Source organism: Muscardinus avellanarius, assembly GCF_963383645.1.
Source record: "Muscardinus avellanarius genome assembly, chromosome: 3".
In the NCBI taxonomy this organism is placed as follows: Eukaryota; Metazoa; Chordata; class Mammalia; order Rodentia; family Gliridae; genus Muscardinus; species Muscardinus avellanarius.
In genome coordinates this window covers 134,641,800-134,662,180 of record NC_137788.1, presented here as the reverse complement: position 1 = coordinate 134,662,180, position 20,381 = coordinate 134,641,800, and the positions used below count along the sequence as shown (strand labels likewise).

At 45.8% G+C, this 20,381-nt stretch overlaps 1 protein-coding gene across 2 annotated transcripts in view; it reads right to left on the bottom strand.

Moving 5' to 3' along the window:
* The window catches only part of PAQR5 (progestin and adipoQ receptor family member 5), a gene marked incomplete at both ends in the record, with an annotated part of 39,084 nt that extends 19,258 nt beyond the window's left edge, over positions 1–19,826 (bottom strand). Inside the window, 2 exons of one of the 2 annotated variants that reach the window (XM_080693445.1) lie at positions 1,105–1,232; positions 19,764–19,826. In XM_080693445.1, coding sequence (XP_080549571.1) covers positions 1,105–1,232; positions 19,764–19,814 — 179 coding nt within the window. Of the gene's footprint in view, positions 1–1,104; positions 1,233–19,763 lie in introns of those variants that run through there. The other variant, XM_080693444.1, reaches the window with a different exon arrangement.
* Positions 19,827–20,381: the final 555 nt, after the last annotated feature.

Genomic DNA, 20,381 nt, shown 5'->3' with positions numbered 1-20,381 from the left:
GATTGTTTTCTTGTCATTATTCCTCAAGCGGTACAATATAATAATGGTTTCCATAACATCTATATTGAATTAGATATAAGCAATCTAGAGATGATTTAAAATACTGGGAAGATGTGCATAGGAGATATACCAAGCTACTTGATAGAAGGGTGCATCCATCTATAGATTCTGGGGTCTACAGGGCTCCCGGAGCCAATCCCCATAGATATGAGGGGAAGGGATGAATGCACTGTGGTTTTTAATGTGGCCCTGTCTCAGCGGTCCACTCACCAAGCAAAGGTAGGAGGTGTGAAGTTGGTCCTGGGCCACCTCCCTCGGAGAGTCCCTGCCCTGCCTTCCTGGCACTCCCTCCTCTGCCTGCACGCTTCCCAGACCCTTGCTCTTAGCTGGCTCCATTCGAGTGCTGCCCGGCCAAGGGCCTCCCATAGCTATGGTCCTCTGAGCAATTACGAGCACACTGCTCTGTGTCTGAAGACTTAACCAATGTCTTCTCTCCAGTCCTCCCGCAACCCTAAGAAACGTGCAGGCTATCATGCCTGCCTCACAGGTGGGGAAATGAGAGATTGAGTGGCTTGCTCAAACTAGTGACATTTTAACCAGGGTGCTGTAAGACCCTCAAAGCCTCCAAGACCGAAGGAGAAGAAGATAAATGCTAATCAAATCAGGGAAGGGCCTGGGAAGAGAAGACCTTAGAATCCCGCCGCAGTTCACACCCTGATGTTCATGTCATGGCAGACCCAACCTCTTCCCTTTCAGCTACACACCTTCCGACCCCATGAGGTATCCCCAAATTTCTACCCAGAGTTTCATTTCTTCTTTTGTTTTTGTTTTCTTTTTTGTCCTAGGGATGAACCCAGTGGCATCCTACCTCTGAGCTATACACGTAACCCCTTTTATTTTTTACTTTGAAACAGGGTCTTGCTAAGTTGTCGAGGCTGGCTTCAAACCTGCAATCTTCCTGTCTCAGCCTCCCAAATCTGCGATTACATGCATGCACCACTACCACCACATCCCAACCCTCTCACCCCCAGCTATGTTTTAAAGAAGCCCTGGATCCCCAGGGTTCCTGAATAAGATGGGCTGGTCAAGGGAGTCGGAAGGTACCAGAAGGGCAGCAAGTGAGTCCAGATGTTGAGGGTCTCATTTGTCATCTGGAAGAGGCTGAGGATGCAGGCAGTGGCGGAGCTCTGCGGGTGCCGGTAGCCAAAGAGGATGCCCTGCTCATGGAATACCTGCAGGGGAGACACAAAGGGGCACCGAGATGAGATGACAGGGCAGTGAGGGCCTCAGGTGGGACATCGAGTCGACATGGAGTTTTCTCCTAAGCTGTGCACTGTGTCCTGGGGATGGAACAATTCCCAACCTGTCAACCTGTTCGCCTCTCTCGCTTCTCCTCTCCTAAAACCCCATGCCCTCCAAGAAGTCTCCAGTCAGCTAGAGGAGAGAATTCAAGGGCCAGTCTCCCACCCCAAGCACAGCCTCTCTCTGCACTTTCGGATGTACTTACTCTTGGCATGAATGTTGCCTAAGATCCGGTTTTGCACCCTCTGCCTGGGGCCTATAGCCCAGTCTTGGGATGTCTTCGCATTTGGCTAACATATATGCTGCTTTTCTGAGCCAGCATGCCTCAGATGTCAGGGGCTACTGGGAAGATCTCTGCAGAAGATCCCCGGTGCCAGGAGATACTCATAAGGCGCTTCACAAAGGCCTTTTGATGATGAGGACTATGATGCTGGTACCTGGATTGTGGGCAGAGGAGGCTTGCCACAGCAGGGTCCACAGAGCCACCCCACGCCCCAGGCAGCTCATGTGGTGAGTTCCCCCTAAACGCCCAGACAGAAACTTGGACTGGTCAGGGAAAAAATGGGGGTATCAACCTCCCTTGAGTATTGTGTTACATCCATTAAAAATGGCAAGTGAACTGGGTGTGGTGGCGGCGCACGCTTGTAATCTCTGTACTTAGGAGGCAGAGACAGAAGGATCACAGGTTTATGGCCACTCTCGGGAAATGAATAAGACCCTGTTTCAAAATAAATTAATAAAATTGGGGTGGGGACATAGCTTGGAGGTATTCCATTTCCAGTAACACCCCCCCACATACACAACACACACAAAGGCAACTTAACTATGTGGTAGTGCACACCGATAATCCCAGTACTTAAGGCTGAAACAGGAGGATCACAGGTTCAAGACCAGCAACTTAGCAAGACCCTGTCTCAAAATAAAAAACCCAAAGGGCTGGGAATATAGCACAGAGGTAAAATCCTCCTGCATTCAATCCCCAGTACAAAAAGAAAAGAAAAAAAAGTAACTGGATACTGAGACAAGAAAAAAGTAACTGGATACTGAGATGAGAGGGCCAACAGCTCTGGATGCAGTAATAGGGAAAGAAAAGTGAATGCAAATGGTTTTCCGGCCATGATTAAAGAACCGTGGAAATGTAAGTCCTCACGGTGGGGTAGAGGCCAAGATCAACAAAGAAAAGTGGAGAGTCTAATGTGTCGAGGCAGTAGGATTATAGGTCACTTTTTCCTTCTTTGTGTTGACTTAGACCAAGGTTTTCAATCTTGTCCCTACTGGCATCTGGGGTTCAATAGTTCTGCGCTGGGTGGGGGGGCTATGCATCATCCAGCAGTAGGAGGCATGGCCTCTAAGAGATACCAATGGCTCCCACTGTGCTCCACACACACGCCAAGACGCTACAAGAAAAATGTCTGCAGATATTGCTGAATGTCCCCTGCGGTGACATCTCTTCCAGTGATGAACCGCTGATTTAAATGAATGTTGTCATAACTTCTGAAAAGTAAATCATAAAGGAGTGGGTTGATTGAGGCAATTGAGAATGAAGGTAATACTAGTCATCAAGATGTAAGTCAGATCAGGCATTTCAAAGCTTCCCCTTTGCTTCTGCAAAAGCAGGAGGAAGGAAAGGCTGGAAGAACTCCCACGCCGCCTGCCCGTGTCTCTCACTTGGTCACCAACCTCTTCCTGTGGAGAGGCATCCATATGGAATGCATGGTACAGGCTGGGAGCGCATCTCCATGGTAGACCGTGTGCTTAGTGCCCCCAGGCCCTGGGTTCTGTCTCCTCCAGATGGAACACAGTAGGTGTTGGCTCTTGAGGTTCTCAGTCAAGAGGTCCTGCTGCAGTAAAGAAAGTGAGGAGCTACCAGAGGAGAGTCAGATCCCAGCCTCCGAGGTGCTATGTGACCTTGAGCTGGGCCACGGCTCTGGGACCTCAGCGTAACATGTATAGAGGGAAGGCAGGTGGCTAATGCGAGGTGTATCCCTTTCCGGGAGCAGCGCCAAGCTTTGGGAACTCTTAGCTCAGTGCTGGGTAAAACTGGTGAACCAGCAGGAGGGGAGATAGTTCAGTTGCTCATGGTCCCATGAAGAAATAAATGAGGTTGGGGTCTTAGCTAATAGAATGATCCATTCTGTTTTTTTGTTTTGTTTTGCGGTACTAGGGGTGGAAGCCAGAGGCACTGTATCTCAGAGCTACACCCACAGCCCTATTTTTTTATTCTTTATTTTGAAACAGGGGCTCACTGAGTGAGGATGTCCGCGAACTGTGATCCTCCTGTCTCAGCCTCCCAAATGCTGGGATTACAAGTGTGTGCCGCTACGCCCAGCTTCATTCTGATTTTTGATTCACTCACTGTTCGCTTCTGCTGATGTTCCTGGTTTACAGTGGACACTTGTATAATGGATGGCAGGAATCCTGACTCACAGCTTCCTACTCCACCAGAGCTAACCACAAGGAGCCAATGGTCCTGGGCCCTCAGCCCTCCACCCACGAGGAGGAGGAGGCGTGGTGCTCAGTGTATGTTCTGCAGGCCTGCCAGCAGAAAGCATGCCCCTGGGGGCTCTTCACTGGTCCTACCATTCCACCTTTAAAGTTCTTTACTTTCTTCCTTAAACATTTTTCTGAATGAATCAAAGCACTGGCTACTTATTAAAATGCAAGGACTCCAGAAAGGAACAACTATTATTAATTATTTACTTTTTCATATGAAGTAGCCAAGGAGAATCTTGTTTAAAAAAAGTTATTCAATGGTATATGGAAGGCTGAGACAGAAGGATTGCAGATTTGAGGTTGGCCTCCACAACTTAGTGAGACCCTCAATAACTTAGCAACATCTTGTTTCAAAATAAAAAGGTCTGGGGGTATAGCTCAGAGGTATTTTTTACTGGGAATTTTTTAGTGGGGTGGCTTATGAGGAGGAGGCAGACAGGGCTGAGGAGATCTCAGATATGGGGACGGCCATTGCGGATGGTGGCTGAGCAGGAAACCCCCATGTTCTGCCCAGGGTGACTCAGCAGGTGACTGCTCTCCCCCTACAACCTCTGTTTACTGGAACAAACCGCTGTCTCTGGCTTGTAGGCCTGCTCCTTCTCTGCGCCCAGGATCCTGGAATTCTGGCTGCCAAAAGGGGGTGCCGACATAGTTCAAAGCCAGAGGGTTCTAACAGGATGGGACAGTTTGGCCAAATGTAGGAATCTGCTCCCGGACCTGGAAGAGGAGATTTTGCCACCAAAGTCAGAGCTGGACACAGATTAAAAAGAACCTTCCATCCTGACCCCAGATGTGGGCAGCGAGGCAGTGGCAGCTGGATAAAGAAGACATAAAAGACAGGGATCCAGCTGGGCATGGTGGCGCACGCTTATAATCCCAGTACTTGGGAGGCTTTGACAGGAAGATCGCGGGTTTTCGGCAAGCCTCAACTACTTAGTGAGGCCCTCTGCAACTTAGTGAGACCCTGTTTCAAAATCAAGAATAAAAAACAGGGATGAGGTGTAGCTCAGAGGTAGAATGCCCCTGGGTTCCATCCCCAGTACCACACACACACACACACACACACACACACACACACACACAGACAGGGATCCCTCTTACCCAGGACAGAGACATCCCAGCTTAGAACAGGAAGCTGATCTGTCTCTGTCCTCTCCAACTTCAACCTCTGTTTTCTGGAACAAACCGCTGTCTCTGGCTTGTAAGCCTGCTCCTTCTCTGAGCCCAGGAAAAGGAGACAAGTTCTCTCCCTCTTGCCGCCTACATCACATCAGCAAATGAAACATTCCAAACAATTTTGTATTCCAAACCCAGTTTGATCCCTGCAGGCAAATTACAATCATTGCTTCGGCGCTCTGAAGCCTGGCTTCATTTCTGGGCACCCCAAGGCAGCAGGCACCTGCTTATTTGCACAGCGGAATTGATTTGTAGGACTCCACTTTGCATCCCTGGCTACAGGCTGGGCAATTTAGAGCAAAATGAAATCAAGTGTGTGCAGCCTATTATTTAGAAGTGAGAATCCCCAGGCACCCAGGGTGGAAGGCCACGGCAGCGCGTGTTCCCTTTCAGAGCTTGCCACGGGCTCCAAATCTGAGAAGGCTACTGGTGTGCCAAGAACCCTGCACACTTTGCTAGCTGATACCTGAAATTCTGCGGCGACAGCTTGAAATCCTTTGGTTTTTTGAGCTATTAAGTTGTAAAGCACCCGGGGAAAGGATCGGGGGTTCTTGGCAAGTGGCAAATGAGAGAAGATTTTGATAGTGGAAGAGAGGTGGGCGGTGTGGGACGGGGAAGAGGGCAAGCGCCCTTCATGAGCACTCTGTACTTTGCCCAGTGCTCATCGGATCCTTACAACCACCTTGTAAGGGAAAGTCTTATACTGTCCTCATTTTGCAGAAAAGGAGACCGAGGCCTGGGAAGGTTAGGGCATTTACCCAGATCCTTAGTCTCCTTCCCTGGTCTCTTGTGTGTTATCCCTCACTGTTGCTGCTGAGAAGTGCTCAGTGTAGAGATGGAACACTCATCCCGTGGCTTGTGGGGGAGTCTCAGTATCTGAGCCTCTTTTTCTTCTCCTTCTATGTGCAATACTGGGGCCTCACATATACTAGGCAAGTATTCTACTATGGAGCTATGTCCCCAGTCCCCTTTCTTTCTTTCTCTCTCTCTTTCTTTCTTTCTTTCTCTCTCTTTCTCTCTCTCTCTTTCTTTCTCTCTCTCTCTCTCTCTCTCTCTCTCTCTTTCTTTCTTTTTGCGGGTCTGGGGATGGAACCTAGGGGCATTCTACCTCAGAGCTACACCCCCAGCCCTATTTTTTTTCTTTATTTTGAAACAAGGTCTCATTAAGTTGCAGAAGGCCTCACTAAATAGCTGCGTCAGTGTGCGAACCAGGATCCTCCTGTCTCAGCCTCCCAAATGCTGGGATTACAAGCGTGCGCCACCACACTCAGCTTTTATTTCTTATTTTGAGACAGGGTCTTGCTAAGTTACACAGGCTAAGCCTCAAACTTATGATCCTCCTGGCTCAGCCTCTGGAGTCAGTGAAATTACGGATTACAGGTATGCACTCTGAGAGCTGCTGGTTTCTTCTTTAGAGAGCTGTTGTAGACTGGGGAGTGTCCCCTCAAATTCCTGTGTTGGAGTGCTAACTTCGGGGCAGAACCGAGTTTAGAGATAAGGGGTGACTGATGAAAAGGAGGTCGTTAGCTTGGGTCCTGATCCAAAAGCACTGGTGTCTCTGATAAAAGGAAATGTGGTCTCCAGAGACACCCAAGGGTGTTTGTTTACAGAGGAGATCTGGGGGAAGAGGCGGTAAGAGCCCAGTTGTGTGAGCTGACGGAGAGGCCTCAGGAGAAACTAACCTTGCCAACACCTTAATCTTGGACTTCCAGCACCCAGAAATGGGAAAAAATAACCGCCTGTGGTTTAGGCCACCCGGCCTGGGGGACTTTATCATGGCAGCTCTAGAAAATGAATAACAGTGTGGAAGTTGGACCTCACACTCCCTAAGCCTGCGCCTCTAGAACTGTCCTCTGCCAGCGTCCACAGGTCACCTGAGGGTCTTGCTGCACTTGGGTGGCTGGCAGGAGAGTTTGCCACTGTAGCTGCACTGGGCTCCAAGCCAGCTCCCTACCCAGCACCCAGATCAGAGAAGGGGAGGCTCGCCCTAAGCAAGAAGGTCAAGAGGAACCCAAAGACACGGCCAGAAAAGAGAGACCAGTGGCTCATCTGGTGAGGCGTTAGCAGGCAGAGGGCAGGTCAGAGAGATGCACTGCCGCGGGCTGTAAGGAGGGAGGAAGTGAGCCAGCACGCTGGTGCACATCTGTCATCCCAGTACTTGGGAGGCTGAGTCAGGAGAATCACAGGTTCAAAGCTGGCCTCAGCAACTTAGTGAGACCCTGTTTCAAAACGTAAAATAGGGCTGGGGGTAGAGCTTGGAGGTAGAATGCCTCTCACTTCAACCTCCAGTACCAATTGGAGAGGGCAAGGACCAGGCAGCAGCACTGTGATGTCAGCCCAGTGGGAGCCGTGTCAGACTTGCAACCTATAGAACTGTACAAAACAAAAGTTCGTTATCTTGGTAGTGGGGGTGGAGGTGGGGGAGGCACATGCTGGGATGGCACCCACAGCAATGCACATTCTAGGCTACGCTCCGCCACTGAGCTACGACCCCCAGCTGTGTTAACTTTCTTTTGTAAGCCATCAAATTTGTGATAATTTGTTATGACAACAACAGAAAATTAATAAAAAGTCAGAATTTGACCAAGTATCCAGAAGCATTCCTAGTGCTGGGCATGGCAGAACATATTTGAATTGTTTACTGGGGAAAATGATGGCTTTCTTTGGAACAATTTGAAGATTATGTACCACATTCTCCAATATGAGGCATCTTGCTGAAATGTCAATTGTTTATATTATTATTATTATTATTCTTTAGGAGAGGGTACTGGAGCTTTAACTCAGACACATTCTATCACTGAGCTACTTTCCCTCAGTTCTTTTTATTTTTTATTTCGAAACAGAGTCTTACTACGTTACCCTGGCTAGCCTGAATCTGCGGGTCTTCCTGTTTCAATCTCCCAAATGGTATTATAGGCATGTGCCCCCCACCTATCCACACATCAAATTTAACCTTAAACTATTCTCAATCACTCAATGAGAATGCCAAATAAGTGGATTAAACACTTCATCCAGGTATGGTGGCGCATCCCTGTAACTGCAATACTTGGAAAGCTGAGATAGAAGGATCACAGGTTCAAAGCCAGCCTCAGCAGTTTAGTGAGGGTCTCAGAAATCTAGCAAGCCTGTTTCTAAATAAAAGTGGTCTGAGGGTATAGCTTCAAGGTAAAATGCCTCTGGGTTCAATCCCCAGTATAGGAAGAAAGAAAGAAAGAAAGAAAGAAAGAAAGAAAGAAAGAAAGAAAGAAAGAAGAATCGTATACAAATAACTGAATTAGGAGTTGTTTTTTCTGAACATTGTAGATGCTATGCTTTTGATAAATAGAAAATAACAAAATCCTGCTTCTTTTTGCTTTTCTTTATAATATCTTTTTCTTTTATTGTGGTATTAGAGAATGAACCCAGGGGCATTCTACCTCTGAGCTATATACCCCGATGCTATTTTATTCTTTATTTTGAAACAAGGTCTCGTTAAATTGCAGGGGTCTTCACTAAGTTGCTGAGGCTGGCTGCAAATCTGTAATCTTCTTATCTGTCTCCCAAGTACTAGAATTACAAGTGTGTGCCACTATGCCCAGCATAATATCTTTTTTCTTAGCAAAATAAACAAAGACTGCATTAATCTAGCTGTTGTTTTGAGAGAACAAAATATAGCAATATGAGATGGTGACTTATATGAAATTAAAATATTCAATATTTTTCTGCTTAATATAATTATCATATGCAGCCTCACTGCAATGTTTGGATTTGAATATGTAAAATGTATGGTACATTTTTTATTCTAAATGTGAATTTAAGGATATCTTTGGTAATTCCAATTGTTTTACCTCAGCAGAACTGAGTGGAAGCTCAGCAGAAGTTTCTCCCAAAGGAATTTACTTCTCAATTTCTTTTCTTTTTGTCTTCCTCCCTCCCTCCCTCCTTTCTTTCTTTCTTTCTTTCTTTCTTTCTTTCTTTCTTTCTTTCTTTCTTTCTTTCTCTCTCTCTCTCTCTCTTTCTTTCTTTCTTTCTTTCTTTCTTTCTTTCTTTCTTTCTTTCTTTTTCTGGCACCAGAGATTAAACCCACAGGCATTTTACCTCTGAGTTAAACTTTCAGCCTGATTTTAGTTCTTATTTGGAACAGGGTCTCACTAAGGGTCGGAAGGCCTCGTTAAGTTGCTGAGGCTGGCTCTGAACCTGTGATCCTCCTATCTCAGCCTCCCAAGTACTGAGATTATAGGCATGAGCCACCACACCCGGCTAAACTTCTCAATTCCTTATTTAGAAACTACACTGACTCAAGAACAATGGTTTAATTTGGCATCACTGTCAACAGAACAGAAATTATAGGATAATTCTGATTATAACACTATAACTCATATTTTACCGAAATGAAAGCAAGAAATGCAAATTTATGTAATGAATGGAGTAATTTATGGATTATGCAGGTTATTCTTTGGTTATTTCTTTCAAAGATCACTAATCCATCAACATAACATCCATATACGTACAATAATAATTAAATTCAGTTGTCTTTGGTCTTTTGCTGACTTTAGCTACAAAAAAAAGAGATCAGAGCTTCACAGTTTTCTTGTTATTATGAGGAGACATTTGTCAGGATACATAGCTACTTGCTGGCTTTGTAACTTTTAAGTATTTAGACATATGGTCTATGACCTGCATCTATTTTTCTGCCTTGGATTCAGCACATGTCAGGGCAGGTCTGGTTTCACTTGAATACTGTGAGATCGTTGCAAGGTAAGGATTGCCACCCCCACTTTACAGATGAGAAAACTAAAGCTCAGTGCAATGATGTCTCCAAGGCTGTAAGTAGCCGTTAGGGAAGTTTTCAGAAGGAAGAGATCACTGGACTCAGAATGATGAAGGAAGGATATAAAAAATGGCTGGGGGACTCGGCATCATTCTCACAGAACGATGGTCAATTAGATGTCAGAAAAGATCCTTTGAACTAAAATAATATGCTGGAAAACATTTGTATTTAATACCAGATAAATATATCAGCAAGATGACACAGAGTAAAGAAGTCACAAAGCCTCAGAACGAAGGGGAACTGGGAAGCCTAGGTAAGTTGCTCTCACCATCAAAGTTTCTGCTGCCAGACTTGTCAGCAAGAGATGAAACTCGAGGCCCATCACAAGCAGGGAATCCAATAGGAGACCTGGCCAGAAAAGCTAGGATTCTAAAGATACATGACCGTGAAGTAAATCCAGGCAGGCAGAATAGACAATATGGAAGGATACTGGAAAAACCAAGTAAAATTAAAAGAAGCAAAATATGTCCCAGGAACTCAGCACCATGAACTAGTCTTCATATGGGTCTGTGGTCCAAATGCATACTACCACTGTCACCTGAGAGTAGAAAAAGTCATCACAAATAGAGGGCAAAGTTGTGCAGTTCTTTCAGGTAAGTCACAAAAGCAAGTACAAAACCTCTCCGAAGGAAGGCTCTTCTAATACAACCATGCACACCTGGGAACAGAACACCATGAGGGAGAAGCAGCACAATCGGTGGACAGCTTAAAGGACAAGGTACTGAAATACAAAATGACTGTGTTCAGTATGTTTAAGAAAATAGCTTAGTAATATGAACAGGAACACACTGATTTAAAAAGAACCTACCATAACTTCTAGAAGTTAAAAAAAGAAATCTAAATGACATTTAACCTGGTGATGCATGCTAATATAATATAATCCCAGTGCCTTGGGAACTGAGGTAGGAGGATAGAAAGTTCAAGGCCGGCCTCAGCAACTTAGGCAGACCCTGCCTCAAGATGAAAATAAAAAGGGCTGGGGAGCTGGGCGTGGTGGCGCAGGCTTGTAATCCCAGCATTCGGGAGGCTGAGACCAGAGGATCTCGGTTCGCGGACAGCCTCAGCTACTTAGTGAGGCCCTCCACAACTCAGTGAGACCCTGTTTCAAAATAAAGAATAAAAAATAAGGCAGGGGGTGTAGCTCGGAGGTCAAATGCCCCTGGGTTCCATCCCCAGACCTGCAAAAATAAAATAAAATAAAATAAAAGGACTGGGGATGTATCTCAGTGGTAGAGCATGTGGGAGGCCCTAGGTTCAATGCTTGCCTACCATGTGCAAGGCCCTGGGTTCAATCCCCATTACCTTCAAAAACAGATACAGAAAGCATAAATTGAAGAGTAAGCCTGTCTGAAGAGAAAATTCGTCAACTGAAAGTAGATCCAAACAAAGTATCCAGAATGCAGCCCAGAAAGATGAAGAGATAGAAAAAAATGAAAAAGAAAGAAAGAGGCACCGAGAGTATATCTCCAGAAGGAGAAAATGTAATGTTGTGATACGGTTTTTGTAGACATAGCTAATAAACTTCTATAACTGTTGGAAGTCCTCCGATCCAAGAGGTCAAGTTAGGAGTGACAGAGATGTTGGTGTTCACCCACCTTTCATGCACTTTCCCATGTTTTCCAGACTTTTTTGCAGTTAGGTTAGAGCCCTGAGACCATTTCTAGTTAAGGTTACTTCTAGCTCAGAACAGTTAAAAGCAGTCCGCCTTCTTGTAGTAGAAATCTGGATGTACTTCTGAGGGGCTCCTCCCCACTGTGACCTCAAAGGCTCTTGGCTCTAACTAAAGGGTGATACCTTGCCTGCCTTGCCCTCCTTCTAGTCCCTCCTCGGGGCAGTCCGCATCTGCTGAGGAGGGTGACAAAGTTCCAGCCTCCTCTCTCACTTAGACTTTGGAAGGCCAGCCCGCCTCCCCAGCTCCTGTGTGAGGGTGGAGGCCCCTGATACAACTTCCCCTCCTGCCCCATCCTGGCCCCTCACCTCCTCACAAGGGTCATTCTTGAGAGTAGCCCCTGTCAACTCCCAGCATACAAATCTTCATCTCAGAGCCTATTTCTAGGGAAACCACTCCAAGACAGCTCCTTCTCTCTTCCCCTTTTGTGGGACCTTGGAGGCCACATGTACCAGACAGATGGTATAGCTTGAACATGGTGGATCTTCCATCCATCTGGGTCTCTCAGTCCCATGGACCACTATGTAAGGTAAAGCAAAATACACCTTTTCTATGTTGTCACTGAGGGGTCTCATGTAATTCTGAACCTCAACATAGCTTACCCCTTTCTGCCTAATACAGCTATTCATGTTAAAATAGTTGAAGTAAGCTGGGCGTGTTGGCACATACCTGTAAACTCAGAACTTGTGAAGCTGAGACAGGGGTTTGCAGGTTTGAGGCGAATCAACCTCAGCAAGCTAGCAAAACTCTCAACAACCTAGTAATATCCTGTTTCAAAACAAAAATAAAGAGGGGTGCTAGCTTAGAGGTAGAATGCCCCTGGGTTCAATCCCCAGAACCACATACACGCAAAGTTAAAGTATCCACTAAACTAATAGATATAAAATGAGGAGAGAAATAGAATGTAAAAAAGGAAAAGAAAAAAAAAAAGAAAAGAATGTAAAAATTCATAGCAAGCAAGGAAAGAAGTTACAAATAGAAATCAGGACAAATAAATTCAAGTAAGATAATTGAAGTAGATGTAAGTATATCAACAGTCATTATAAATATAAATAAACTGAACTGTCTAACTAAAGACAAATACTACCAAACTAAGAATCCAACCATAGGCTATTTATACAAGACACAGTTAAAATATTACGACAGGGAAGAATTAAAAGTCAAAGGAGAGAGAGATAAACCAAACAAATGGTAATAAAAAAACAAAGCTGGAATTGCTACATTGATATCAGATGGATTCTAAGACAAAAAACAATACTAGATATAAATATCATTATAAAATAATAGGAACTTCACCAGGAGGATACAATAAGGCTTTAAATACATAAAGCAAAAATTAACTTTGCCAACACGGTAGAAGACTTTAACACACTGGATTAAACACATATTCAGATATGGACAAATCGAACTAGGTGAACAGTAAAAATATGACACTATTTGACCTTGAGCTGGGTGCAGTGGTGCATACCTGTAGTCACAGTTACTTGGGAGGATTGCTCGAGCTCACAAGTTTGAGACCAGCCTGAGCTTTATAGAGGTACTTCATCTAGAAAGGAAAGAAGAAAGGAAGGAGGGAGGGAGAGAGGGAGGGATATGATGGACATAAATGGAATACTGAGCCTAACAATGAAGGCTATATTGCTTTAAAAGATACTTAGATTTATGAAAATTGATCATGCATTAAGCCATAAAGCTAGTTTGAATAAATTTCAAGAATTAGAATAGTGCCTGAAGCAATTTCAGCCCATAATCAATTAGGTTAAAGCCAATAACATATAAACTCCATAGAGGGCCGAGGATGCAGCTCAGAGAAGGTAGCTCAGCTTCCCTGGCAAGTGAGAGGCCTCTGGATTCAATCCCCAGAACTTAAAACAAAACAGTGCAAAACAAAACACCACTCCATTCACTTGGAAGCATGCATTACCATGTGATCCAGCAATTCCACTCCTAACTATAAGCCCAAGAGCATGCAAGACATGCTCACCCAAAAACTCGTATATGAATGCTAATAGCAGCATTCCTTATAACAGCCCAAAATGGAAATAACTGTCTATCAACTGATGAATGGATAAACAAATTGTGGTATGTCCATTCAATAGGATATCATTTAGCCATAAAAGTAAATGAAGTGCTGATATATGCTGATGGATTTTGAAAACTCTGTGCTAAGGAAAAGAAGGCAATCGAAAGAGGCCATGAATTATATGATTCCATTTATATAAAATACTAATAGGCAAAGCTATATAGACAAAAACTAGATCAGTAATTGCCAGGACCTAGGAAGGAGACAAGCGGAAAATAGTAGTTTCTTTCTGGGGTAATAAAAATGTTCTAAAACTAATAGGGGAGATGGTCTTGTGCAATGTACTCTGTGTGTGTCAATATGCTAGAACTCACTGCATGCACACTTTTAAAGGGTGAACTTTATGATGTGATTTATATCTCAACATAGCTATTACTGAAAGAAAATCTTTCCACAGAGAAAATTCAGCTGTAGGGCTAGGTTGTTCCCGGGATAACTCTGCAAGTTGCCTTTCTTGTAAAACAAAAGATATATGGTGGGGCTAGGGATGTGGCTTGATGGTAGAGTGTTTGCCTAGCATGTGTGAGGGCCTGGGTTCCATCCTCGGAACCTCGAGAAAAAAAGAGGTAAATGGAGCTTCTTTGTGGTTGGGTAATATGGTGGCTTTGCCCAGGCAACTTTGCCAAAGACTCAGGAATGTATAATTCTGATATGATCTGATTTTTTTTCATAGAATAAATAAGCACCAATCTCCAACTTACTTGTGGTTGGTATAACCTGAATCCCAAGTCCAGCCAAGGATACAAAAAGAAGGAAGAATTATAGGCCAACTCTAACAAGGAAAAACTGCTATCTAATTTCATTAAATAGATGTAAGAATCCTAAACAAAATATTAGCTAACTGATTCCAGTAATAGATTAAAAGTTATTACATCATAACCCAGCTATATTTAGACCAGGAACAAAAAGGTTGGTTTAACCTTTGGGAATCAAACAATGTAGTTTATGACATTAGCAACTTGAGTAAGTCATAGATGATTGTCCCAAAAGATATATTAATAGAGAAAGGGGTTTGTCAAATTCATAATTAAAAGAAAAAACCCTAGCAAACCAGGACTATCAAGAATATCCTTAACCTTCTATAGATTATTTACACACACATACACAAATACATTCCATGGTAAAATGCTGAAAGCATTCCTTTTCATTAAAGTCAAGATGCCTGCAGTCATGATTGCAATCATGTCTGCAATCATGACTCCCACCACACTTTAAATTTCTAGCCCATTCTGATATTGATGATCCAAGCTCCCAATTTGAGAAATTCCGGGCTGGAGAAACCATTTTCCTCTTGAGGTGGTCCTTTGTTCTGGACGCCTGAGCCCACCCACCTAGCACTACCACCAGCCACTTATCCAGCTATGCCTCTGCCTCCTAAAAATCCATTGTTCTATTTTACTTTCTTTGAATTTTTACAGTAGCCCTCTGAGACTAACAACATATATTACCTTACAGATAAGGAAATCAAGGCTCAGAGAGGTTCTGAGCGGCAACGAATCTGAAAGAGGCACTGCTTTCCCTGTAGACACACGGCGTCCTCCTGCTCGGCTCCTGCTTGCCGGCTAAGACATCAGGGACCAGGGGATGCGTTCACCTGTAGCCCATGGCTTAAGGCCTTAGTTAACAAAAGATTCCCCGTACTTGAAAGCTGTGTGGGACAGGAAGATCACAGGTTCAGGGACAGTCTCAGCATCTTGGCAAGACCCTCTGCAATTCAGTGAGACCCTGTTTCAAAAATAGAGAATAAAAAATAGGGCTGGGGTTGTAGTTCGGAGATAGAATGCTCTTGGGTTCAATTCCTGGTACTGGAAAAAAATAGAAAGAAAGAAAAAGAAAAAGAAAGAAGGAAGGAAGGAAGGAAGGAGGAAAGAAAAGGTGCTGAGAATATAACTCTGTGGTAGAATGCCTCTGGGTCCAATCCCTAGTACTAAAAAATATTTTTTCTCAATTTGGCACAAAAACAGCCTTTTTTCTTAGCTGAGTGTCCTGTAATGTTGCCTATGAACACAAGTGTGTTTAGACCTCAATGTTTTGTCTCTAAATTAAATCTGTGTAGGAATCAACACTTAGATATTTATTTCATATCTTAAAATGCTTGTTCAAGCCAGGCATGAAGGTACATGCCTTACATTCAGTATTTGGAGGCAGAGACAGGAGAATTGTAGGTTCAAGAACAGTCTCAGCAAACTAGCAAGACTCAGCAACCTAGTGAGATCCTGGGGTTTTTTTTTTTTTTTGGGGGGGGGGGTCTGGGGATGGAACCCAGGAGCATTCGACCTCCGAGCTACAGCCCCTGCCCTATTTTTATTCTTTTTTTTTTTTTTTGAAACAGGGTCTCACTAAGTTATGGAGGGCCTCACTAAGTAGCCGAGGCTGTCCATGAACCGCGGTCCTCCGGTCTCAGCCTCCCAAATGCTGGGATTACAAGCGTGCGTGACTACGCTCGGTGAGATCCTGCTTTAAAATAAAAAAATAAAAAGGACTGAGGGTGTAGCTCAGAGGTAGACTGTCTACTGGGTTCAATCCCCAATACAAAAAAGAAAAAGAAAAAAAAGCAAAAGATGACGAGGAGGAGGAAGAAGAGGAGAAAGAAAGGAGGAGGAGGAGGAGGAGGAGGAGGAGGAGGAGGAGGAGGAGGAGGAGGAGGAGGAGGAGGAGAAAGATGTCTATTCAAATCTTTTATAATTTCCTAATATACTCAGGCCTATTTGTGGTGCAAGGGAGACAAAACGTTGAAGCATACATCCAAGCCCTGCCTTCTAAGAAACTGCACTCCCCTGTGAACAATCTACTGGCCAGGAATGTCCCAGGATTGTAGCCCTGTAGCCCTGGTGATGCTGACAGATGACCACACTGCCTCCTGCTGATGGATGAACCCAGAGAGGGTGAGCAAGTGGTCTAGAGCACACAGCTGAATCACATGCAAAAGGAGAGGCAGCCGTGCAGGGCAGCCTGCGGAGGTCCACCCGGTAGCTAATGGAGCTCAGGGAAGGGAGAACTCAAGGTGGAATCCAGAAAGAAAGACTGGAGGGAGGGTGGGAGAGGAGAGCCTTCTTCAAACAGAAGTTGGGAGAATCTGGCAGGGGACTACAGATGCCGTGGTGTGGCTAGACAAGAGACCTGTGGATGGAGGGGGTGGGGAAGGCCAGGATGGGGGACCAGGGTTCAAGACTGGGGCACAGCCTTTCAAAGCTTTACCTCTCAAAGTGCCCTGGGAGCACAGGACAGCCGTAACAGTGCCAGCAGACGCCGCTGACAAGTGCAGCCGGACACATGCTGCACACTGGATTATATACCAGGCACTTTACAAGGTTGCCTCGTTTACTCCAAACCCGGACCCTAAGAAGCAGACACGGTCATCATCCCATTTCACAGATGCAGAGACTGAGGAGAGAGATCACCTTGCCAGAGGTCGCTCTGCCAACCAAGTACTGGAACACACCAAAAGTAAGCTTGACATGTGTAAGAAGTCTCCTATGTTAAGCGTTCATAAGAATTGTGTAGTTTTTAGCCTTAATGTATTTGAATCTGTTTTCATTTTTTTAAAAAATGCCTTTTTCAAGCCAGGCGTGGTGGCGCACGCTTGCAATCCCCCGCGCTTGGGAGGTGGAGACAGGAGGATCGAGCAGGTTCGAAGCCAGCGGCGCTGGCTTAAGAGACCCTGTTTCCAAATAAAAAAGCATTTTAAAAAATAGGTCTGGGAGTGTAGCCCGGAGGTAGAAGGGTTTCCAGGAACCCCAGTACTACACACACAAAAAAGCCTTTTCTCCCAAATGCTCAAGTGAAACGCCCCTCCAAGCAGGCGGAGGCTCCGTTATCTCTGTGGCTTCAAGACGCCTGGGCATGGTACTTAGAAGCCCAATAGTGAATGCTGGAGCCAGGGAAGTTTTGAAGCAAACAGGGAAAGCAGGGTGTGATGTGGCTTCTCTGCCTTCTCTGTAATGACTGGCATCTCACCAAAAGGGAAAACTGTCACCCTATCATCTATATACAACCAGACAGAGGACACGGTCATCTTCAGCCTGTCCCCACCCTGACCTAAACACCCAGGGAGACACCCACAGTCCCCACCCCGAGTCCCAGACCTGCTCCATCACCCTCATCTCCTAAATCCTATCCACTCCTCAGACTCATCTCAAAGCTTACACCCTCCCCGAAGCTGCCCTCATCCATCCTCCCTCACGAGAGAAGTGGCCCAAACCCCTCTGCTCTACCATTTGTCCCTAACTGGCTTTACAAAACCCTGGCGCACATTTTAACATCTTTCCCACTCACATCTATGCCCCTTAAGAACAGTACTCATATGAGGTTCTTCTCTGAATCCTGTAGCCTGTCTCGCACACAGTAAGCAGTCAATACAAGTCATAAATGCATAGATAAAAAAAAAATCCCACCGGGCGTGGGGCTTGTAATCCCCGCGCTTGGGAGGCAGAGACAGGAGAATCACGCAGGCTTGAAGCCAGTCAAGCTGGCTTAAGAGACCCTGTTTCCACATAAAAAAAAAGTATAAAAATAGGTCTGGGAGTGTAGCCCGAGGGAGTGTAGCTGGAGGTAGAAGGGCTATCAGGAACCCCAGTACCACACACACACACACACCAAAAAAATCCCACTGCATCCCTGCCAGTCACGGCTGCTGACACTCTGCGGGTGGAATCATGCTGAGGAGAGACGGCGACGGCCCTGTGTGGACAGAGCTGCGTTCTGCTCTGCAGTGTGGGGGAGCCGGCCTCCCGAGTTTGCCTGTTCCCTGCCTTCCTCATCTGTCCCACCAAACAGCTCCTCCTCTCCATCTTGATAGTTCTCCAGCACCTTCCAGGAGTTCCATGGCTTCCCAGATCGGGGTCGTGTCTGGCAGGTGATGCTTCTTCATCTTCCATTGGTGACTCTGGGTTTGTTCAGGAATTATTTTTCAGGGGACAATTTTGAGTGCTGGGTGATCGGTTGAGTAGGAAGAGGCCCTTGTCCTCTGTGACATCCTCCAAATGAACTTTCTCACCAGGAAATAACATCGACCCTTCTTCAGCCCAAGAGGAAGGAAATCTGACCCTGGGACATGCGTGCGGTGACATGTTTTCTTTGCAAGGGAACAGGGTGGGTACACCATTTTGTCCAGCACACAACCAGAATGTTGTCCCCTGTCTTGTGTGTGTATGTGTGCACACGAGTATATGCATACTCATTGTGGATTGAACACAGGGCCTTGTACATGCTAAGCAAGCACTCTACCACTGAGCTATACCTCCATCCCTTTTTATCTTTTTATTTTGAGACAGAGTCTTGCTAAACGACCCAGGCTGGCCTCAAACTTGCATTCCTCCTATCTCATCCTCTCATGTACTGGGATTACAAGTGTGCAACACCACACCCAGCTCCCAAAACTATTTTTAATTTTTGAGACAGGGTGTCACTAAGTTGCCCAGGCTGGCCTTGAACTTGTGATCTTCATGCCTCAGCCTCTAGAGTTGCTGGGATTACAGATATGTGCCACTACATCCTGTTCTTTCTTTCTTTCTTTCTTTCTTTCTTTCTTTTGTTTTGGTGGTGCTGGGGATGGAACCCAGGGGCATTCTACCTCGGAGCTATACCCTCAGCCCAATTATATAATTTTATTTTGACACAAAGTCTCACTAAGTAGCTGAGGCTGTCCTCGAACCCAGATCTTCCCATCTCAGTCTCCCAAGTTCTGGGATTATAAGCATGTGCCACCATGCCCAGCTCTGTTTTTCTGTCTTATTAAAGCAGATTACCCACGAGTCCAATGTATGTCAGGATGGCTTCCCAGGCCCCGGTGTCCATGAGAGGATAGTGTTAAGGCCCGCTCAGCAACAATCTCCATCTCCCCAGGTCTGGCCTGGGCCTCTGGCAGGAGGTAACAGCAGAGCCACACCGAGGTGACCGCCTGGCTGACCTGCAGTCAAGCACGCACAGCAGCATCCAGAAAAAACTTCTGCCAGCCAGCTGCTGCCAGCTTCCTCCCGTTAGCCTCAGCCTGTAACCTTGATGACTTTGCTTCTGGACAGCACACAGATGTCGCAGGGCAGGCCTACGGCTCCAAGTCTGGGGATCACTTCCATCTCCAGGTTTGGTGCCACACATAAGGCAGGGTGCTAATTTCCCCTTGGAGGGCTCTGGAGGGGAGCTTTGAGGAGAGGGGTCTACGCAGAACAGACCAGTTGGAGACAAACAGTCTCCAACTCCAAACTCGTCCACTGGGACAACAGAGCGCATACCTGGGGCACCTGGTCGATGCGGAACAGCCTGGGGAGCTTCAGGCTCAGCATCTTCACGTCCGGCTGGCCTCCGGGGACAGGCCCTGCCTCTCGCCAGGCTCGCTCAAAGTCCAGACATGCCTGGGGTGGCCGGGCTGCTTCCCTGCAAGAAGACAGCAGAGAGAAATCAAGTCAGTCTCCCTACCCAACTACCCAGATAGGGAGATCAACCATGGGACTCATGCTTACTAGCAAAAGCAAAAACCCTGAGCCTTCCTGGGACCTTTTGGAGTACCAGAGGGCGGCGATCAGATCCTGGGATCTGAATGTCTTGTCCGGCAAAACCCATATGCTGAAATCACACCAATCCCTGACGGAGTGTGATGACACCGGGCCCTGGGAAGATTAGTCACTCAGGCTCCAGCTTCATGAGTGGGACTAGTACCCTTATGTAAGAGACCCAAGGGCGCTTGCCACCAGTTCCACCATGGGAAGACACGGTGAGAAGGCAGCATCTGTGAGGACAGGCCCTCATCAGGCATCAAATCAACTGGCACCAGGATCTCAGACTTCCCAACCTCCAGGACTGTGAGCAATAAATTAATTTATGTTGTTTATAATTACCCAGTCTAAGGTATT